General features: G+C 42.9%; 1 protein-coding gene across 2 annotated transcripts in view; it reads left to right on the top strand.

Moving 5' to 3' along the window:
• Window positions 1-4967: 4967 nt before the first annotated feature.
• The window catches only part of WDR31 (WD repeat domain 31), a 24462-nt gene continuing 8445 nt past the window's right edge, over window positions 4968-20984 (top strand). The window contains exons 1-5 of one of the 2 annotated variants that reach the window (XM_058445206.1): window positions 4968-5087; window positions 8901-9053; window positions 13269-13412; window positions 14207-14336; window positions 16905-16979. In XM_058445206.1, coding sequence (XP_058301189.1) covers window positions 13297-13412; window positions 14207-14336; window positions 16905-16979 — 321 coding nt within the window. In that variant the 5' untranslated portion in view covers window positions 4968-5087; window positions 8901-9053; window positions 13269-13296. Of the gene's footprint in view, window positions 5088-8900; window positions 9054-13268; window positions 13413-14203; window positions 14337-16904; window positions 16980-20984 lie in introns of both variants that reach the window. The other variant, XM_058445205.1, reaches the window with a different exon arrangement.

Raw genomic sequence — 20984 nt, 5'->3', positions numbered from 1 at the left:
ATGAACAAATAAAATGCAACAAATGGATATGTAATATAATGTCAGTAATGATAAGGGCTATGAAAAAGATTCAAGTATTACAAGAAAAAGAGCATGATGGAGGTGCTGGTGTAGAAAGGATGGCGTAGAAGTCCTCTCAGGTAAGTGGCACTGGAAAAAACAAGGCATGAAAACATCTGGGGAGGAGATTTCCAGACAGAGGACTAGCAAGTGCAAGACGTCTTTCTGTACCATGAACTCTGCTCTCAATCTTCGAAGAACCTCACATGATTTACAATGTGTGAAAAACTGCTACAAATATACTTACACTTCCTCACACATAGGTTAAAGCATTCATTAGCTCCCACTATATGATACAAGCTGGAACATATTTATTCTACAAAATTGGGATTATGTGTACAACCTGCTCTCTAACCTTCCCTTTCACTTGCTCATTTATAACATTTGGTTTGGATCGTTTTAAAAAAACTTAAAAAAAAAATAACTTCTGGGCTGGGCACGGTGGCTCACACCTGTAATCCCAGCACTTTGGGAGGTCGAGGCGGGTGGATCGCAAGGTCAGGAGATCGAGACCATCCTGGCTAACACAGTGAAACTCCGTCTCTACCAAAAATACAAAAAAAGAAAGAAATTAGCTGGGCGTGGTGGCGGGCACCTGTAGTCCCAGCTACTCGGGAGGCTGAGGCAGGAGAATGGCGTCAACCCAGGAGGCAGAGCTTGCAGTGAGCCGAGATTGCACCACTGCACTCCAGCCTGGACGATAGAGCGAGACTCCATCTCAAAAAAAAAAAAAACATAAAACAAAAAAAACTTCTGTAGAGACCTGAGTCTTGCTATGTTGCCCAGACTGGTCTCAAATTCCTGGCCTCAAGTGATCCTTCCACCTCAACCACCCAAATTGTTGAGATTACAGGTGTGAGCCACCAGGCCTGGCCTAAACTTTTTTATTTTAATGAACATTTTGGAAAGTCTTTTGGAAAGGCCTATTCTTCCCTAGCTTTTACTTCCCCTCAGGCCTGCTCCTTGGTGTCAGGCCCAGCCTTTTCTGCCTGCCTGGTGGGGCCCTGGCCTGGCCCAGCCCAGCCCCCTTCTGCCTGGGCCTGTGTCCATTCCTCCTTCCTTCTCAGACACTGATTCAATATCTGTGGTGCCAGGGCTGGAAGTCATCTGACTGGGGTTTGCATGGTTTCCAGGAATAGCAATAAGACTACCAACACTGTGGCTTCTTTTCCTCCTGGGGTGTTTTCACAGTACAGCCAGCTTTAACCGTCACTTTTAAGAGGGATTTGGCAGCCTGCCATGCAGAAAAATTCAGATCACATGGGTTCTCTATGATGAAGTCCAAGTCTCCCAGTGACAGAGTCCTCTCTGCTCAGGCCAGACTAAACTAGATGAGAACAGCTCTCTTCTCCAGGGGGCTCTTCAGACCAGCCCACTTCACAGGAGGGGTGTTATCAATCTGGGCAAGTCCAGGAGAGAACAACCAACTCAGGCCATAAAGAGCCAAAAACTAGGATTATATTTAAATAAGGCAGAGCCACAGGCTGCTGTGGTTTGAACATGTCCCCCAAAGTTCATGTGCTGGAAACTGAATTCCCTTTGTGACAGTGTTGAGAGGTGGGACCTTTAAGAGGTGATTAGATCATAGGGCTCTGACCTCATGCACGGATTAATGATGTTATTGTGGGAGTGGGTTCCTGATAGAAGGATAAGTTTGTCCCCTTCCCTCACTACTCCTGCACTCTCACCATGTGATGTCTTCCACCATGTCATAATGCAGCAAGAAGGCTCTCACCAGATGCAGCCTCTCGATCTTGGACTTCCCAGTCTCCAGAACCATGAGCCAAATACATTTCTGTTCATAATAAATTACCCAGTCTGTAGTATTCTGTTACAGCAGCACAAAATGGACTAAGACAAAGGCACTGGTAGTGTAAAGTTGAGGGGATGTGAAGTGAGGAGCCAGGAGAGGTCGACATGAAATTATGTTGCTTATACCCATAGCATTCTATCCTGTTCTAACTGTCTGTCATGACTGTCTTTCCCTTTTAATCTTTGTTCAAAAATATTCAATGGCCATCTACTATGTGCTAGCCCTACACTGTTCATTCAATACCATAACCACTAGCCCCATGTGGCTATTTAAATTTAAGTTAATTAAAAATAAATAACATTTAAAATTCAGTTCTTCAGTTGCACTAGCTACATTTCAAGTGCTCAATAGCTAGTAGGGCTAGTGGCTAAAGTATTAGACAATGCAGGTATAGAACATTTTCCATAATTGTAGAAAGTTCTGTTGCAGTGCTGTGCCAGACCCTGGGTTAGATACCAACAATACAAGTGTAAATGAGACTCGGTCACTGCCTCTGTTGCTTGCAGTTGAGTGAGAGAGAGAAGTAAATGAAAAGTTATACTATGTGGTGGAAAGTATGGGGGCTTTGGAAGCACAGAAGAAGAATAGTTAACCCAGTCTGGAGAAGGGAAGGAATGGTTAGGGAAGACTCGGGGGGCAGAGAGGGAGATGGCCTCTAAGCTGAGGATAAAGTCGTATGCTGCATAATAACATTTTGATCAATGATGGACTGCATGTACCTGGAAGTCCCATAAGATTATAACACTGAGGCGGGCACAGTGGCTCACACCTGTAATCCCAGCACTTTGGGAGGCTCAGGCGGGCGGATCATGAGGTCAGGAGTTCGAGACCAGCCTGACCAACATGGTGAAACCCTGTCTCTACTAAAAATACAAGAATCAGCCGGGCGTGGGGGCGCGCACCTGTAATCCCAGCTACTTAGGAGGCTGAGGCAGGAGAATCGCTTGAACCAAGGAGGCGGAGGTTGCAGTGAGCCAAGATCGCACCACGGCACTCCAGCCTGGGCAACAGTCACTCACATGGCTGGTATTTGGTGCTAGCTACTGGATGGGCCATGTCTCTCAAACAGACTAGCTTGGTCCTCTTCCCATGCTGGCAATGTTCCAAGAGGATGGGAGCAGAAACCGCATGGCCTTTTGAAGCTTAAACTCAGAAGTCCCACAATGTCACTCCTGCTGCATTCTATTGGTCAAAACAAGTTACAAAGCCAGCCTTGATGGGAAGAGCTACAAAGAAGTTGTGGTCATTTTTAATCTGTCACACCCTGATGTTGGCCTGAATCCAGGTGGTAGGTAGAGAGAAGTGAACAGATTTTTATTTTTATAATGTTTGGGAGGCAGAATTGAGAAGTCTTGGGGATTGTTCTTGAACGAGGAAGCGAGGGTAAAGTTACAAATGACTCCTAGATCCTTGGCTTGGGTGATTGGTGAATGGTAGTGCCCAGCACTTAGAGGGAAAAGAGGGGGAACAGGTTTGGGGGGAAGATGATGTTTCTGGTATGAGTCATGTCAAGAATGAGGTGTCTTTTAAACAGCCAGTTGCAGATGGGCAGGTGGCAGGTGGATATACAGGTCCGGCTCAGGGAGAGGCCTGGCTACAGGTACCAGTTTGGGAGTCTTTCGTGCCTTAAGCCTAAAGCCTCTCTCTCAGAGGGAAAAACATCCCCAGAGCAGGAACATCTTGGGTGCAGAGATCTAGTAACTCAACTCTGTAGCTGCACTGAACCTAGCCCAGTGTCCCAGGACGAAGCAGTAAGTTTATCCTGGTTGTGGCTTCCCAGGCTGTTGTGGGAAAAAGGGATTAAGTCTGTAAGGAGAGCCATCGGCTCTGAACGAAGATCAGAGTTTCAAATGGCATAGGGGTAGATACTTTCTCTTGCCAGAAGGAAATCTCTCAACAATAGGTCACTAACTTAGAAAGTAATGAGTCCATCATTACAGAGCGAGCACCAACTAGGGCTACAGATACCTCATCAGGGATGCCATGGAGGGGATCCCTTCCCTGGATTGGAAAACAGACCCAATAGCCAGTATGTGGAGGCAAACTTCTTTCACCATTCCCACCCCCTCAAAGGCACCCAATTTTCAGAAACTCCACAAATCTTCATTGAAGGCTGTTTTGCCAGATCAACACTGCAGAGGCACCTACTAGGGTTCAAAATAAATGTTGGGGCTAGCCACGGAGGCTCATGCCTGTAATCCCAGCACTCTGGGAGGCCATGGCGGGTGGATCACCTGAGGTCAGGAGTTCAAGACCAGCCTGGCCAACATGATGAAACCCCATCTCTACTAAAAATACAAGAATTAGCTGGGCATGGAGGCGCGCACTTGTAGTCCCAGGTACTTGGGAGGCTGAGGCAGGAGAATCGCTTGAACCTGGGAGGCAGAGGTTGCAGTGAGCCGAGATCGCGCGACTGCACTTCATCCTGGACAGGGCAAGACTCCGTCTTAAAAATAAATAAAAAATAAATAAATAAATAAATAAATAAATGTTGGCTAGAATCCCTGCTATTCACTCATTCATTCATTCATTCAACAAACATTCAACAAACCCCTACTATATACCAAGCCCCATACTGTGCACCAGGAATACGGAGATGAATAGACTAGTCTGGAAGCAATGCGACCGCAGCTGTAAAAACTGTTAGTTTCTCCAACCGTCTTCCCATTCGGATCTCAAGAAGGTACTGAGGGGTCTCTTCTTGCTATGGTACTAGGCTGTAATAGTTCAATGAAAAAAATAATGAAAGGAATAGAGGAGTGGGGAGCTGGGGGAGTGTCCAAAGGAGGAATTTCTAGTCGAAATCAGGGAAACTCCAAATACGGCAACACGTATATCTGAGCGACTAATAATTTAAAAGATGACCTTTATTAAGTGCTTTCTCCATAGCTATTACAAAGGTACCTGTTTTCCTTGGATTGTCTAGATTCTTCTGGCAGCGGGGTCCTGGGCACAAGCGTCCTCTTCTCTGGACCTCATCAGTGCATTGCTACACGAAGAGAGTACCGCCGGGCGCTCAGTTCCGTCCCAGCTTTAGGCGAGCGGAACTGCCGTTCGGCGGCCTGCGAGGGTGCCCGGAGGCTTTTCTCCCGCACTCCCGCCCTAGCAACGTGCGCCTGCTGCTAGGGGCGGAGGCGCGGGAGGGCTCGGAGGCTGTTCACAGCCCCAGGCTCCACGTTCCCGCCGGCCCCAGCTCCAGCCCCCCAGCCCACCGGTGGGTACTGAGCCTGAGGTGGGAGAAAGGGGCGTAGCGGCAGACTAGGAGCGGGCTACCCTCGCCCTTTGGTCGAAGCGGAGAGCGGTTATGAGGGCCAACCTTGGGCTGGGTGGCGCTAGGTTCCCATCTTCGGGGACTCCTCTCCCCGCTTTCCACATACACATAAAAAATAAGCTTTAGGCCGGGAGCGGTGGCTCACGCCTGGAATCCTAGCACTGTGGGAGGCCGAGGCGGGTGGATTGCCTGAACTCAGGGGTTCGAGACCAGCCTGCGCAACACGGTGAAACCCTGTTTCTACTAAAATACAAAAAATTAGCCGGGAGTGGTGGCGTGCCCCTGTAGTCCCAGCTACTTGGGAAGCTGAAGCAGGAGAACTGCTAGAACCCGGGAGGCAGAGGTTGCAGTGAGCCGAGATCGCGCCACTGCACTCCAGCCTGGGTGACAGAGCGAGACTCGAGACTCCGTCTCTTAAAAACAAAAACAAAATAAGCTTTAGTTGTTCATATAATGGGCAGGGAGAGGAGTATTTGCTGTCTGAAGCGACAGAAAGGAAAAACTGCACACAAGTCGTCCCCAAAATTTGAGGCAACCTTGAGAGTGGTGGCCTAGAACTGGCTCCCTGTGTGACTCTAGGCAAGACCCTCTTATTCCCTGGGCCTCGGTTTTCCCTATCTGTACCATTAGAGGGCCGAACCAGACCAGCTACCAGGTGTTTCTACTCATACTTTTCTTTCTTTGAGCGTTGTTTTGGCGACTAAAAATGCCTTGGTCTCCCAGAGTGTAAGATAGAAGCGTGCAGAGGGAGATTTGGGGAGATGGAGGGAGATAAGATATCAGTATTTGCATTAACAGGGGACCAGGGAAATAAGGTCCAGTCCACCTAGCTCTGCCCCTGTGACCTTCAGCAAGTCACAGCCCTCTGAGTCCCAGTTTCTTCATGGATAGGTACTGGTGTATATCAAGGAATATTGCACCGGAGAGTTAAAAGAGAATTCTCTGCTTTCTGTTTAGGGTGGTTTAGAGTGACTACTGGATATCCCAAGGCCTTTGGAAAGCAGATTGGAATAGAAATAAGTGCTGGGATTCAGACTGAGGCCTGGTTCCAACCGGAACCAATGGGGACATCCTGAGCCATAATTGAATCTATAGATTTTCCCATGTTCTCTCCAGCCTTTCTGGGTGTGGAGTCTGGGATGAAACAGGGTGACTGCTCTCTAAAGGATATGTTGTTGGGCAGGTTAAAAGGGCGCTTATGTTGTTGGGTCTTTAAAAAGTGTACCACTGGGCCGGGCACGGTGGCTCACACCTGTAATCCCAACATTTTGGGAGGCCAAGGCGGGCGGATCACCTGAGGTCGGGAGTTCAAGACCAGCCTGACTAATATGGAGAAACTCCGTCTCTACTAAAAACACAAAATTAGCTGGGCGTGGTGGCAGGTGCCTGTAATCCCAGCTACTCAGGAAGCTGAGGCTGGAGAATCGCTTGAACCTGGGAGGTGGAGGTTGTGGTGAGCTGAGATCGTACCACTGCACTCCAGCCTGGAAAACAAGAAACTCCATCTCAGAAAAAAAAAAAAAAAAATAGCATACCACCAAGCCAACTCTTCATCTTAGTATTCCATTCATTCACTCAACAGGTATTTATTTGCCTTGCGTTCATTCTCCTAGGCTAAGGTCAAATCATAGATACAAAGATGAACCAGAAATTATGCCTCCTCTCAAGTATATTACATGTTCCTAATAAAAATAGTGGAAGATAACTTAGTACTTTTCTTAGTCTACTCATGATAAGTTACAACAATGTAGACATAACCCAAATTCATATACTTTGTTCTTGAGACTTTTTAATTGCCTTGCTATGTAACATAATGAATTCTTAGCTTTATTGGGTCCAATCACTCTAATCAGAGGCCATAATTTGCTTCAGCTTTAATATCCTCTAGATTCATATATCCATTTGTGTGTGTTCTCTGTGTATATTTGTGCATTAATATTTGTGCATTATAAACAGTATTAATAAGGGTGAAAATGCTGCTTCCAGTATGATCACCGTTAATCTTGCAATCATGCTAGTAACTATAATTTATTGTTAACAACTTGCCAGATTGAACCAAAAGCTTTATATGCACCAGCTTTTGTAGAGATGCAGTATAATATGCTGGTCAAGAACAGGGCCTCTGGAGTTGGACTGCCTAGATTCAAGTTTCAGCTCTGCCACTTATTTGCAGTATAAACTTGAGCAAGCTATTTGATATCTCTGTGCCTCACTTTTTACATCTGCAAAATGGCCATACAGGTTGAGTATCCCTTATCTGAAATGTTTGGGACCAGAAGTGTTTCAAATTTCAGATTTTAGAATATTTGCATTATATACTTAAGGGTTGAGCATCCCTAATGGAAAACCTGAAGTCCAAAAGGCTCCAATGTGGCTGGGCACGGTGGCTCATGCCTGTAATCCCAGCACTTTGGGAAGCCTAGGTGGGCAGATCACTTGAAGTCAGGAGTTTGAGACCAGCCTGGCCAACATGGTGAAACTCCGTCTCTACTAAAAATACAAAACTTAGCCAGGCATGGTGGCACACACCTGTGATCGCAGCTACTCAGGAGGCTGAGGCAGGAGAATTGCTTGAACCTGGGAGGTGGAGGTTGCAGTGAGCCCAGGTTGTGCCACTGCATACCAGTCTGGGCAATATAGTAAGATTCTGTCTAAAAAAAAAAAAAAAAAATCCAAAATGCTCCAATGAATATTTCCTTTGAATGTCATGTCAGTGCTCAAAAAGTTTTAGATTTTGGAGAATTTTGGATTTTGGATTTTTGGATTAGATGCTCAACCTGTAGTAACAGTATGTCAGAGGCTTGTGGAATAGATAAAATGAGTTAATAAATATAAAACATAGAGCAGTTCCTGGTACATTTTAAGTGCTATTTTTAATCTTCGCAGAAGTCAATGATAGAGTTATTATCCTATTTTACACATAGGAAAGTGAGACTTAGAGAGGTTCAGCAACTTGCCCAAGGCCACAGTTGAGCTATAATTCACAACTAGTCCTATCTAATGCAGACACTAATGCATGTAATCAAATGTTCTGACTATTCTGTGCTCCCCTTAATTCTCAGAATAAGCAGCACTGTCAATCAATATTTAGAATTTAATTGAATTCTCAAAATTGAGTTATTAAAATGCAATAATACTGTTTATTCTTTGTAGACATTTATAATGGAAATTCTGGACTAGAAGTCAAGAGATTTACTTAGTTATAATTTTGAGCAAATAATATTTCTATCCTTATTCTGCAGATCTTTAAGTAAATGGTCTTAGTTATAATTTTGAGCAAATAATATTTCTATCCTTATTCTGCAGATCTTTAAGTAAATGGTCTTAGTTATAATTTTGAGCAAATAATATTTCTACCCTTACTCTGCAGATCTTGAAATAAATGAATGGTTTATATATGGTGATTTTGAAAAGCTCTTCCATCTCAAATTCTAGGAGAATTATTTAAAACAGGAGAAATTGCCTTTTTCACAAAAGCTGTAAACTCTGAAATAAGCAGTCAACTCAAGATTTTTGATGAATAGAAGTACTATGTTATGGGCAAAATCAAAATGTTTAACAATGTATTTAAATATATTTTGCATATTTAAAAATAGATATATAATTAACACTATAGTACACTTTCCTGAACTGTGGAAATGTGAGAGAGATAATCTTGGAATTTTGTAAAATATTTCTTTCTTTGTGAGGGAAAACCACACCTAACCATCTCTTTAATAAACAAGGTCTTTATTTACCTTGTAAATCTCTTCTCAGTGCAAACATGCTTAGACAGAGAAGAGATTAACTTCAGTGGCTTCCCACTAATTACAGAGATTAAGAAGTGGCTGCCTGAACTATTTTCCAAAGGATACACATTACAAATTATTGAATAGGGCAGCTCACCAAGAAGATCCTATTGGTTTGGGGGTAAGTAATTCTAAAAGTTATCTTTTCCGTAGAATGTCCCATGAATATGCTTTACTTGGGAAGTATGGCTCTCTGACTATACCAATCAGTTTTGAGCAGAGCTAATCCATTTATAGAACCTGCAATTTCCAGTGACCTAGATCTATGGATGGCATCTGTCATTAGTTTGATGACAATGTTGAAAAATAGGTTAGGCTGGCAGATAAGAAGCCCTGCACCCTCTATCTATAAACAATACCACATCCCAAACTTTTTGAAAACTATCCTGAATTTTGCCTCTCAGCACATCTTGTGGCCTCTTATAGAAAATCCGGGAATATCTGAAGTGGAAGGGACCTTAGATTCACCACTTCACAAGTATTTTTGTTGTACAGTACTGTGCAAGCCACTCGGAGTACAAAGATGAATAATGAGAGACCTTCTCTCATTATACACATAGTCTACTAAAAATCATTTCGTATAGTGTCCTAATTTTCTAGCTGGGAAGGCTGAGGCCAGAGTGGGGAATGGAGCTGCTCAAGGACATATAATGGGATGAGGCAGGGCTAGGGTAGATCCTAGGCCTCTTGATGCCACTCACATTGTTTCCATTGCATTGTGCTTTTCTGTATTGGTTACCTGTTCTCGTCAGGAGGTCAGTTCTGGCAACTTCTCAAAATGTAGGCTGAAATTCTTCTGGAAAGCTCTATTTTTTTAATGCTAATGGTATGAATGAGAATATTAAGTTGGTGCATTTTAGCTATTGTTCTCTTCTGTAAACAGTTCTTCCTGTAGACAGTTCTTCCTAAAATTAGGTTGGTCATGCCCATAAGAAACTCATTTCCTAGAACTTTTAGGCAGAACCTCAGAAGAAATGGGGACTGGGTGCTCCCACTGCCCCCCATACTTCCCTCAGCTATCTGATATCACAGCCAGTCGCAGGGGACACATGACCTGGAGTAGTTGAGACTGGTCCTTCGTTAGGTTCCTTCGGTCCCAGCAAATATTCATGCTGGTCACATCTTCAGGTTTCTCTTTTTTTCAGTTTCGCCAGCAACTGGTATAGGACGTACACAAATAAGGTGCTTAGGAGGTGTTCTCTGAATGAGTGGAGGAGCATCTTTGAATGCATAATTCATTCTCTTTCTTTTCAGTTCTAGCCTTGTTAGTTGAGGGGGATGATACAAGTAAATCTGGAAAATGTTTCATTATTCTTTTAATTCTAATATATAATCCAATATTAACATTATTTAAATTCTAAGTCACTGACTCTCAAACTTTTTGGTCTCACAACTTCTTTTCACTCTTAAAAATTAAGAACCCCCAAAGAGGTTTTGCTTATGTAGGTTATAGATTGGATTCGAATCCTGCTCTGATACCATCATTTGACATTAAAACTGAGATTGAATGCCACATGCAGGGTTTGTTAAATTTAAAAATAAATAAATGAGGCCAGGTGCGGTGGGTCACGCCTGTAATCCCAGCACTTTGGGAAGCCGAGGTGGGTGGATCACCTGAGGTCAGGAGTTTGAGACTAGCCTTGCCAAAAAATGGTGAAACCCTGTCTCTACTAAAAATACCAAAAAAAAAAAAAAAAGCCTGATGTAGTGGCGCATGCCTGTAGTCCCAGCTACTCGGGAGGCTGAGACAGGAGAATCGCTTGAACCCAGGAGGCAGAGGTTGCAGTGGGCTGAGATCACACCATTGCACTCCAGCCTGGGTGACAAGGGTGAAACTCCATCTCAAAAAAATAAATAAAATAAATAAGAAAATTAATTAATTCTTAAAAACAAATTTTAAAGACATTTACTTATTAATTTTGAAATAGCAATAAACCTATTGCATATTAACATAAAACATCATTTTATGAAAAATAAATATACTTTCCAAAACCAAAATATTTAGAAAAAATGGTATCACTTTATGTTTTTGCAAATTTCTAATGTTTGCCTTAAAAAGGAGACAACTGGACTCTGATATCTGCTTCTGCATTCAGTCTATTATAATCTATTGTTTATGTTGAGGTATTAAAAGAAAAGAAGGCCCCACTTTGGGAGGCCAAGGCACGTGGATTGCTTGAGCCCAGGAGTTGGCGAAACCCCGTCTCTACAAAAAACACAAAAAAATTAGCTGGGCATGATGGTGCAAGCCTGTAGTTGCAGCTCCCTGGGAGGCTGAGGTGGGAGGATCACCTAAGCCTGGGAGGTTGAGGGTACAGTGAGATCACACCACTGCACTCCAGCCTGGGCGATAGAGTGAGACCCTGTCTCAAAAAAAAATGAAAGGAGAAGGAAAAAGGAAGAAAGAAGAAGGAGAAGGAAGGAGAAGGAGGAGAAGGAAGAAGGAAGAAGGAGGAGAGAAAAGGAGAGGAAGGGAGGGAGGGAGGGAAGGGCCTCACTGAGAGATGTAGTTGGAAAAGGGAAGTCCTCCCAAACTTCCTGAAAGGCTCCCAGGAATCCCCCATGTTCCATGGATCACACTTTAAGAACTGCTAGTCTAGGTCATTACCTACATTGTCTCATTTAGTGCCATTATTTCTAGCATCTCAGAACATCTATTTCATGATTCTGGCACAATGAGAGGCGCCATAGTGAAATTATTAAAAAAAAAAAATCCAACAACCAAGGAAGGTTGTAATCTTTTAGAATAACTGAGGCTTTTCTTTTTCAAGAAGCTTCAGTAGTGTAAATTATTTTTTATTTTTGATTACATCTTCTCAGTATTTATTTTATTGTGGCAGAGTGCACATAACATAAAATTTATGATTAGTAACATTTAGTATATAGAGACATTGTTGTGCAACCATCATCACTATCTAGTTCTAGAACATTTTCATCACTCCAAAAGGAAACTCTGCCTCTTTGTTTGTGTTATTATAAAAAAAATAACTGAGGCTAAGTAGTTTATAAAGAAAAGCAGTTTATTTGGCTCACGGTTCTGCAGGCTGTATAAAAAGCATGACACAGGCTTCTGTTTCTGGTGAGGGCTCAGGAAGCTTCCACCGTGGCAGTAGGCAAAGGAGAGCAGGCAACCCTTGGCAAGAGAGGAAGGAATCAGGTGAGGAGGGAGGTGCCAGGCTTTTTAAAAACAATTAGTTCTTGTGGGAACTAATAGAGTGAGAACTCACTAATTACCAGGGAGATGTCACCAAGTATTCATGAGGGATCTGGCCACATGACCGAAACACCTCCAACTAAGCCCTACCTCCAACATTGGGGATCAAATTTCAACATGAGATTTGGAGGGGACACATATCCAAACTATATCTAGCCTATTAAGATATTCTGTATTACATTCTAGCTGTATCTATTAAGTAGTTGCTCCCCAGTCTCTTCCTTATTCCAGCTCTTGGCAATCACTAATCTGCTTTTTGTCTCTATAGATTTGCCAACTATGGATATTTCACATACATAGAATATGAACTATGTAGCCTTTCATGTCTGGCTTCTTTTGCTTAGCATGATGTTCTCAAGATTCACCCATGTTGTAGTATGTACGAGTACTTCATTCCTTTTAATGGCCGAGTAATATTTCATTGTGTGGATTGACCACATGATGTTTCTCCACTCATCTGTTGATGAATATTTGAGTTGTTTTCACTTTTTGGCCACTGTGAACAGTGCTGCTGTGAATATTTGTGCACAAATTTTTGTTTGAACATCTGTTTCTGTGTTTTTGGCCTTAAACCCAGGATTAGAATGGCTGGACCATATGGCAATTCTGTGTTTTACTTATTACAGGACTTCTTAGTCTTTTTTTTTTTTTTTTTTGAGACGGAGTCTTTCTCTGTCCCCCAGGCTGGAGTGCGGTGGCGCGATCTCGGCTCACCGTAATCTCCACCTCCTGGGTTCACGCCATTCTCCTGCCTCAGCCTCCCGAGTAGCTGGGACCACAGGCGCCCGCCAACACGCCCGGCTAATTTTTTTGTATTTTTTAGTAGAGACGGGGTTTCACCGTGTTAGCCAGGATGGTCTCGATCTCCTGACCTCGTGATCCACCCGCCTCGGCCTCCCAAAGTGCTGGGATTACAGGCTTGAGCCACCGCACCCGGCTTCTTAGTCTTTTTTAAAATCAGTTTTGTTTTTGTGTGTCTATAACCTCAGGGCCGTAAGGGTGAGGCAGGGTGAGGAGGAAAAGCAAAAGGATACAATTAATTAGTCTAAAAAAGGATTTATTTTCAACATCATACTATTGTGCCTAACAAAACTAACAATATGTATTCTTTTTATTAAACAGGGAACACAACTTCCAGCAGCCACAAGGGATGCTGCTACTCAGGTGCCAACTGAAACAAGCTCCTCCACAGAAGGTTTCGTGTAGGTTTTGTGTCGTGATGGGGAAACTGCAAAGCAAACTCAAACACAGCACTTATAAATACAGGTACTGCAATCCTCCCCTGGGAGCCCAGGTTTTATCATGCCCCATTAAAACTCTCCACTAAAGAAGGAGAAGGCCCAGGGCGAATGTTGATGGCCTTCCTTGAATAGTTGGCCTTCCCTGAATAGTTTAGTGTGTTTTCTTTTGGATAAGAAACAGTCAGGACTGGGTGTGCTGTCTCACATCTGTAATCCCAGCGCTTTGGGAGCCCGAGGTGGACAGATTGCTTGAGCTCAGTAGTTTGAGACCAGCCTTGGCAACATGGCGAAACCCCATCTCTACAAAAAATACAAAAATTAGCTGGGCATAATGGCATGAGCCTGTAGTCCCAGATACTTGGGAGGCTGAGGTGGGAGGATTGCTTGAGCCTAGGAAGTCAAGGCTGCAGTGAGCCATGTGTACCACTGCACTCCAGCCTGGGCAACAGGGTGAGACTCTGTCTCAAAAGAAAGAAACAGTCAGTTTATTAGCCAGTGTCTGCACCCATACACAGAGGGGCCCTAAATCTTTAGGATTAATTGCTAGTGTGAGCAAAGAAAGACTCCTGGCTTCTTGGCTTCAGGATCCCCCTTTATCAGATTCCAATCCTTCAGTCATTCTGCACATTTTCAGAGTAAATAATACCATTGCTGACAATGTAAATGGGTCTCCCTTCTCTTCTTCTTTTTAAATATTTCTCCTTAGTCTGGCCTGAATTGCCTTCTTAACCCACATTCTTCTCCCTACCACCCCCAACCGCCCCCGCCCATCCACTCCCATGCCACCGGGTCTCTCATTTTCTATACTCTTTTTAGCAGGCCTGATGAAATTATAGAAGAGAGAATTCAAACTAAAGCTTTTCAAGAGTATAGCCCAGCTCACATGGATACCGTCTCTGTCGTGGCTGCTTTGAACTCAGACCTTTGTGTCTCTGGAGGGAAAGATAAGGTGGGGTTTGCAGTGTTTCCTGGGAAAACAACTTTATTGCAGGGAAAGGAAGATATTTTGAAAGGAAGTCTAGGATTTGCATTTCTGGAGCAGGGTTGATGAGTGTAAAAATATGGGCTTTAGAGTTAGAAAGACTGGATTTAAATCCCTGCTTGGCCACTTCCCATTCGTTTGGACAAGTCTTTAAATTTTTTTGAGCTTCTGTCTTATCTGTTAAGTGGGAATAATAATGCCACCTCACAGGTGGTTATAAAGATTAAATCAAAGAATGTAGGTGAGATCCTTAACACTATGCCTGACCACCCACATGCTTTCTATAAATGGCAAAGATTATACTTCCCACCAATCCCATGTTACACCTACATGGAGACACAGGAGTTAATTGTCAGCAAAAGGAACTGTCTAATCTCTTCTTTTATGGTCTCTACACTGGTATGCATCATGATTCCTCCTTGTGTTTTTGTCCTCCTTCCTCCCATTCTCACATTTCTCTCCTTCATATTTGGATCTATCATAGCCCTCACAACTGGGATACTGGTAGCAAAACTGCTAATTCTTTTTATAGTGAATAATACTAATAATGGGCCGAGACCGCCCCGTCTGGGAAGTGAGGAGCGCGTCTGCCCGACCGCCCCGTCTGGGAGGTCTACCACAGAGGCCAGAAGCAATGTGGGGGCTGGACGTGGTGGCTCACGCCTGTAGTCTCAGCAATCTGGGAGGCCGAGGCGGGTTGATCACTTCAGGCTAGGAGTTCGAGACCAGCCTGGCCGACATGGCGAAACATATGAAAAATACAACAGACAAACCAACCAACCAACCCAGCGACAACAAAACAGGTCTACCCTGGAGTCATACTCTAATTTTTTCTATTTTCCTCCCTTTCTGATCCTTTATCCCACTTTCTTTTTCTTCCTCTTCTCCTTCTTCTTTGTCAAATAGAGGATTGAGTTATTATCATTGATCCATACAAAGTCCCTCTCTCATTTATTTTCTTTAATTCCCACTCCCCATTTCTATTCCCCATCTTCCCATGTGCAACCTTCCTCATATGTTTGATACGCATCTTTTTGTTTGTATGTATTTTTAGAAAATGTTTATTGTTTTGTGTGCAAAAAAATTAATAAAAATAATAAAATAATAATGGGCTGAGAGTGGTGGCTCACACCTATAATCCCAGCACTTTGGGAGGCCAAGGCAGGTGGATCACTTGAGGACAGGAGCTAAAGACCAGCCTGGACAACATGGCGAAACCCCGTCTCTACTAAAACTACAGAAATTAGCTGGGCATGGTGGCACTTGCCTATAATCCCAGCTACTTGGGAGGCTGAGGCTCAAGAATTGCTTGAACCTGGGAGGTGGAGGTTGCAGTAAGCCGAGATCGGGCCACTGTCCTCCAGCCTGGGTGACAGAGCGAGACTCTGTCTCAAAAAATAATAATGTCTCTCATTTTCAATAGCCTTTTAGAATCTTCAAATTCCATTTGCATACTGTATTCCAGTGGTTCTAAGATGCATATTTTCACATTTTTTAATTATTATTATTATTATTATTTGAGACAGAGTTTTGCTCTTGTTGCCCAGGCTGGAGTGCAATGGCGCCATCTCGGCTCACCGCAACCTCCGCCTCCTGGGTTCAAGCAATTCTCCAGCCTCAGCTTCCCAAGTAGCTGGGATTATAGGCATGTGCCACCACACTCGGCTAATTTTGTATTTTTTTTTTTTTTAGTAGAGATGGGGTTTCTCCATGTTGGTCAGGCTGGTCTCGAACTCCTGACTTCAGGTGATCCGCCCGCCTTGGCCTCCCAAAGTGCTGGGATTACAGGCATGAGCCACTGTGCCTGGCCCTGTTTTCACTTTTCACATTTTAACACTTCTGAAATCAGGATGCATCGAAGTATCATAGTTTAATTGGCAGTATTTTGTCTTAAAATCTAGGCCAGGAAGGGTAGCTCACTGCAATCTCCACCTCCCAGGTTCAAGCGATTCTCCTGCCTCAGCCTCCTTAGTAGCTGGGATTATAGGCACATGCCACCACGCCTGGCTTATTTTATATTTTTAGTAGAGATGGGGTTTCTCCATGTTGGTCAGTCTGGTCTCAAACTCCCAAACTCAGGTGATCTGCCCGCCTTGGCCTCCCAAAGCGCGGGATTACAGGCATGAGCCACCATGCCCAGCTTGAAATGATAAATTTTTAAAAAAACACCATGACAAAAAAATACAGTACAGTAGGGAAAACAAATCTAACCCTACGTGGAATTCTCCTTCACCATCTACAGCCAGTAGAATCAGTTCTTCTTGGGGAATGTTAGCCCAAACCCATCAGTAAGTTTAGAGCAGTGGTCCAGTGTCGGAGGGAGAGACAGAGAACAACGAGGGGGAAAGAAAAGAAAATTAAAGGAGGGGCACGTGAGGAGGGACGGCCACAACAGGGAACCCTTAATGCTTTGAGCAAGTTCCTGAACAGAGAGGGAGTGAGTGAGGAGGGAGAAAGTAAGGTGAGAATGCAGTAGAGGCTAGTGTCACTTTAACAAGAATTGAGTAATGAAACTACAATCTTCACTCTCTTCAGACAGTTGTGGCCTATAATTGGAAAACTGGAAATGTGGTGAAAAGGTTCAAAGGACATGAACATGAGATCACCAAGGTAATTTTCAAATGATTATTATGAAGGCAATCTGGAACTGAATAAAGATAGCTAATAGTTCTAGATATTAAGAGTGATTGAATCTTTGGTCTTAAGGAAAAATGCAAAGGCTTTGTTTGATGCTGTGAAGTCCTACTTCAGGAGAAACAGAGCACACCATTCACTTAGTTGTTGTTACTGGCATATCGAACACAATTTTTCTTTTGTCATTAAGCCCTTAACAGCACAGGTAGTAAACAGAACACAGCTGATAACAACTCTCCCTGACCTATCCTGACTCAACAGGTACAGTACTGAAGGCTTAGGCTTACCCTGTGCTTACCATAGCTAGGAAAATGACAAAATCCCTGTGCTCAGCAACCTTCTAGTCTAGTTGGGGACATTTAATGAACATTCAATAACAATGAAATAAAAATTAATTTGTTAGATAGCATTACAGACCAGAGTGAGCTTCCAGCAAAAATGATAGCGAATGCCAATTTATATAATTCCCCGCTCTGAAGACCACCTAAATGAACCAAAAATTAAGATATATACTTCATTTATAATGAAACTAGGCATCAGCCACAATCCCATAGCACAGAATATGATATTTGCTTGCCAGATACGTTGTGTTCTGAACTAGACTGATAGAGAACACCATGAGCTAATGCACTTACCCCCAGATATTTGGCAGAGTGCAGATTTCATTAAAAGAGCTGGTCCAGAGTGGTCCTCCCAACAGCCCTTTATTTAGAAAGATGAAGACTAAAGATATAGATTGTTTACCAGTAAAACAAGACAATGTAACAAAATTGAGGCTGCTGCCAGCTTGCTTCTCCTTCTTCCGGTCACCCTAAAATGCGGAAGGACTGGCCAGGCATGGTGGCTCATACCTGTAATCCCAGTGCTTTGGGAGGCTGAGGCAGGAGGATCATTTGAGGCCAGGAATTTTTTGTTTTGGTTTTGAGATAGAGTCTCACTCTCCCCGTCATGTGATCAAAGCTCACTGCAACCTCCATCTCGTGGGTTCAAGCTATTCTTCTGCCTTGGCCACCCAAGTAACTGGAATTACAGACATGTGCCACCACACCCGGCTAATTTTTATGTTTTTAGTAGAGATGGGGTTTTGCAATGTTGGCCAGGCTGGTCTCCCAACTCCTGGCCTCAAGTGATTCACCCGAGGCTGGGAGTTTAAAACCAGCCTGGGACATAGCAAGACCCCATCTTGACCAAAAATAAAAAAAATTAGCCAGGCATGGTGGTGCACACCTGTAGTCTCAGCTATTTAGACAAGACATAATCAGCCATCAATATTCAGGATGGCAAATCAAGACATAATCAACCATCAATATTCAGCATGACAAGTCAAGTTATAGTAGACCTTGGACTAAAAGGAAAGAAAGTGAGAGAGAATTGACTGTGTGTGAGTGTGTGTGTGTGTGTGCACTTGTGTGTGTGTGCACATGCGTGTGTGTGTGTGTGTGCATGTAACACTTGAGCATGTATCAAGCCTTATTGGATTTACTGCCAAAAATTGGACTTACCCTCATTCAAAGTATGAAAAGATTAATAAGCAGAAAGGATCCAAAGTGAGGCCTATATGCCTAGATTTTTAAAAAATACACATATAATAAGCTAATGTCAGATGAAAATACACTTTGAAGGAAGAACTACTCAAGAAGCAAAGATAAAATTTGATTAATGCTTTTTACTCTCTATAAATTAAGAGAACATGTACTCTATGAAACAAGAAATTGAAAAAATAAGACAAGCCAGGTGCAGTGGCTCATGCCTATAATGCTGGCACTTTGGCAAGGCAAGGCAGGGGGATTGCTTGAGCCCAAGAATTTGAGACCAGCCTGGGCAACATAATGAGACCCCATCTCCACAAAAAATTAAAAAATTAGTTGGATGTAGTTGTGCGCGCCTATAGTCCCAGCCAGCTACTCAGGAAGCTGATGTGGGAGGATCACTTGAGTCCATGAGGTTGAAGCTATAGTGAGCCGTGATGATTTTACTGCACTCCAGCCTTGGTGACAGAGCAAGATCTTTGTCTCAAAAAAAAAAAAGTAAGACAATAGAAGAATTATCTGGGAGAGAAAAGATTTGAGGAAAAATATTATTAAAAACTAAAAATTGGCCAGGCAGGGTAGCTCATTCTAAAATCCCAACACTTTGGGAAGCTGAGGCAGGAGGATTGCTTGAGCTCAGGAGTTCAAGACCAGCCTGGGCAACATAGCAAGACCTGTCTCTACTACAAATAAAAATACAAATACATTCGGTGGTCATAGTGGTGCATGCGTATAGTCTAAGCTACTTGGGAGGCTAAGGCAAGAGGATCGTTTAAGCTAGGGAGATGGAGGCTGCAGTGAGCTATAGTTGTGCCAGTGCACCCCAGCCTGGGTGACATAGCGAGACCCAGTCAGAAAGAAAGAGGGAGGGAGGGAAGAGAGAGAAAGAAGAGAGAAAAAGAGAAAGAAAGAAAGAAAGAAAGAAAGAGAAAGAAAGAGAAAGGAAAGGAAGAAAGCAAAAGAACCTTTATATGCGGAGTGTTGTTCATATGTAAAGGCAATGGAAAGACATTCTGAAATTTGTAAAATCTTGCCATATGCAAAGCATTCCTCAATAATATAGTTGAAGGTATATTATTAAAGAATGTGAATGTGCCGGGTGCGGTGGCTCACGCCTGTAATCCCAGCATTTTGGGAGGCCACGGTGGGTGGATCACCTGAGGTCGGGAGTTCAAGACCAGCCTGACCAACATGGAGAAACCCTGTCTCTACTAAAAATACAAAATTAGCCAGGTGTGGTGGCGCATGCCTGTAATCCCATCTACTCGAGAGGCTGAGGCAGGAGAATCACTTGAACCCAGGAGGCAGAGGTTGTAGTGAGCCGAGATCACACCATTGCACTCCAGCCTGGGGAACAAGAGAGAAACTCCATCTCAAAAAAAAAAAAAAGAATGTGAATGAATGATGAATAATTAAGCCAATGAATATTAAAGAAGTTCCAAACTGAATTCACCGTATGAGCCTTCAATCCAATTAAACACAGAATTATGTCTAAAGAATTGTCAAAACTAGGGCTATGAGAAGAAATGTAATTGTTTTAATTCTTTTAAAAATTTATATGTATAAAATACAAAATATTACTAATATGATAATAGACTGGATAAAAATCCAAGAGAGTACCTGCAAAAGTGGGAATGAGCCAGAAGTAATATAATTGTGCTAATTAAAGAAAAAAAATTTTTCCTTACAGGAGATTCTGTTTTCTTTCTGAAATTAATACATTGAGAATATGAGTTTAAGGATATTAATATATATACAGAGGTATCATGAGAAGAACTTAAGTTCCATATTATTTAAATTAAAAATATAAAGAAAGGGAAAAATAACTCTAAAAACAAGTATACAATTTTATAGAAAAAGACAATGAAAATATGACAAAGTGTTTTTCAAAAACCAACAGAAAAGATGGAAGAAACAAGATCAAACATATATATGATAGCAGTAAATGTAATGAGATAAATTCACTTATTGAAAGGCAGTACTCTTACTGAGTTAAAAACTAAAGCCACCTATACATTGTTTAAAAGAGATATATCTAGGCCAGGCACGATGGCTCATGCCTGTAATCCCAGCACTTTAGGAGGCCAAGGCAGATGGATCACTTGAGGTCAGGAGTTCAAGACCAGCCTGGCCAACATGGCAAAACTCCATGTCTACTAAAAATTAAAAAAAAAAAAAAAAAAAAGAATTAGCCAGGCATGGTGGCACACACCTGTAATCCCAGCTATGCGGGAGGCTGAGACAGGAGAATCGCTTGAACCTGGGAGGCAGAGGTTGCAGTGAGCAGAGATCACACCATTGCACTCCAGCCTGGGTGACAGAGTGAGACTGTGTCTCAATAAATAATTTAAAAATAAGACATATCTAATGCAAAACAGCATTAAGATTGAAAGTAAAACAGTAAATATAGAACAGATATTTGTACACACACACACACACACACACACACACA

Source organism: Hylobates moloch, unplaced genomic scaffold, assembly GCF_009828535.3.
Source record: "Hylobates moloch isolate HMO894 unplaced genomic scaffold, HMol_V3 SCAFFOLD_10, whole genome shotgun sequence".
Classification (NCBI taxonomy): Eukaryota; Metazoa; Chordata; class Mammalia; order Primates; family Hylobatidae; genus Hylobates; species Hylobates moloch.
The sequence above is the reverse complement of the archived record's forward strand: the minus strand, read 5'-3'. Positions and strand labels throughout refer to the sequence as shown.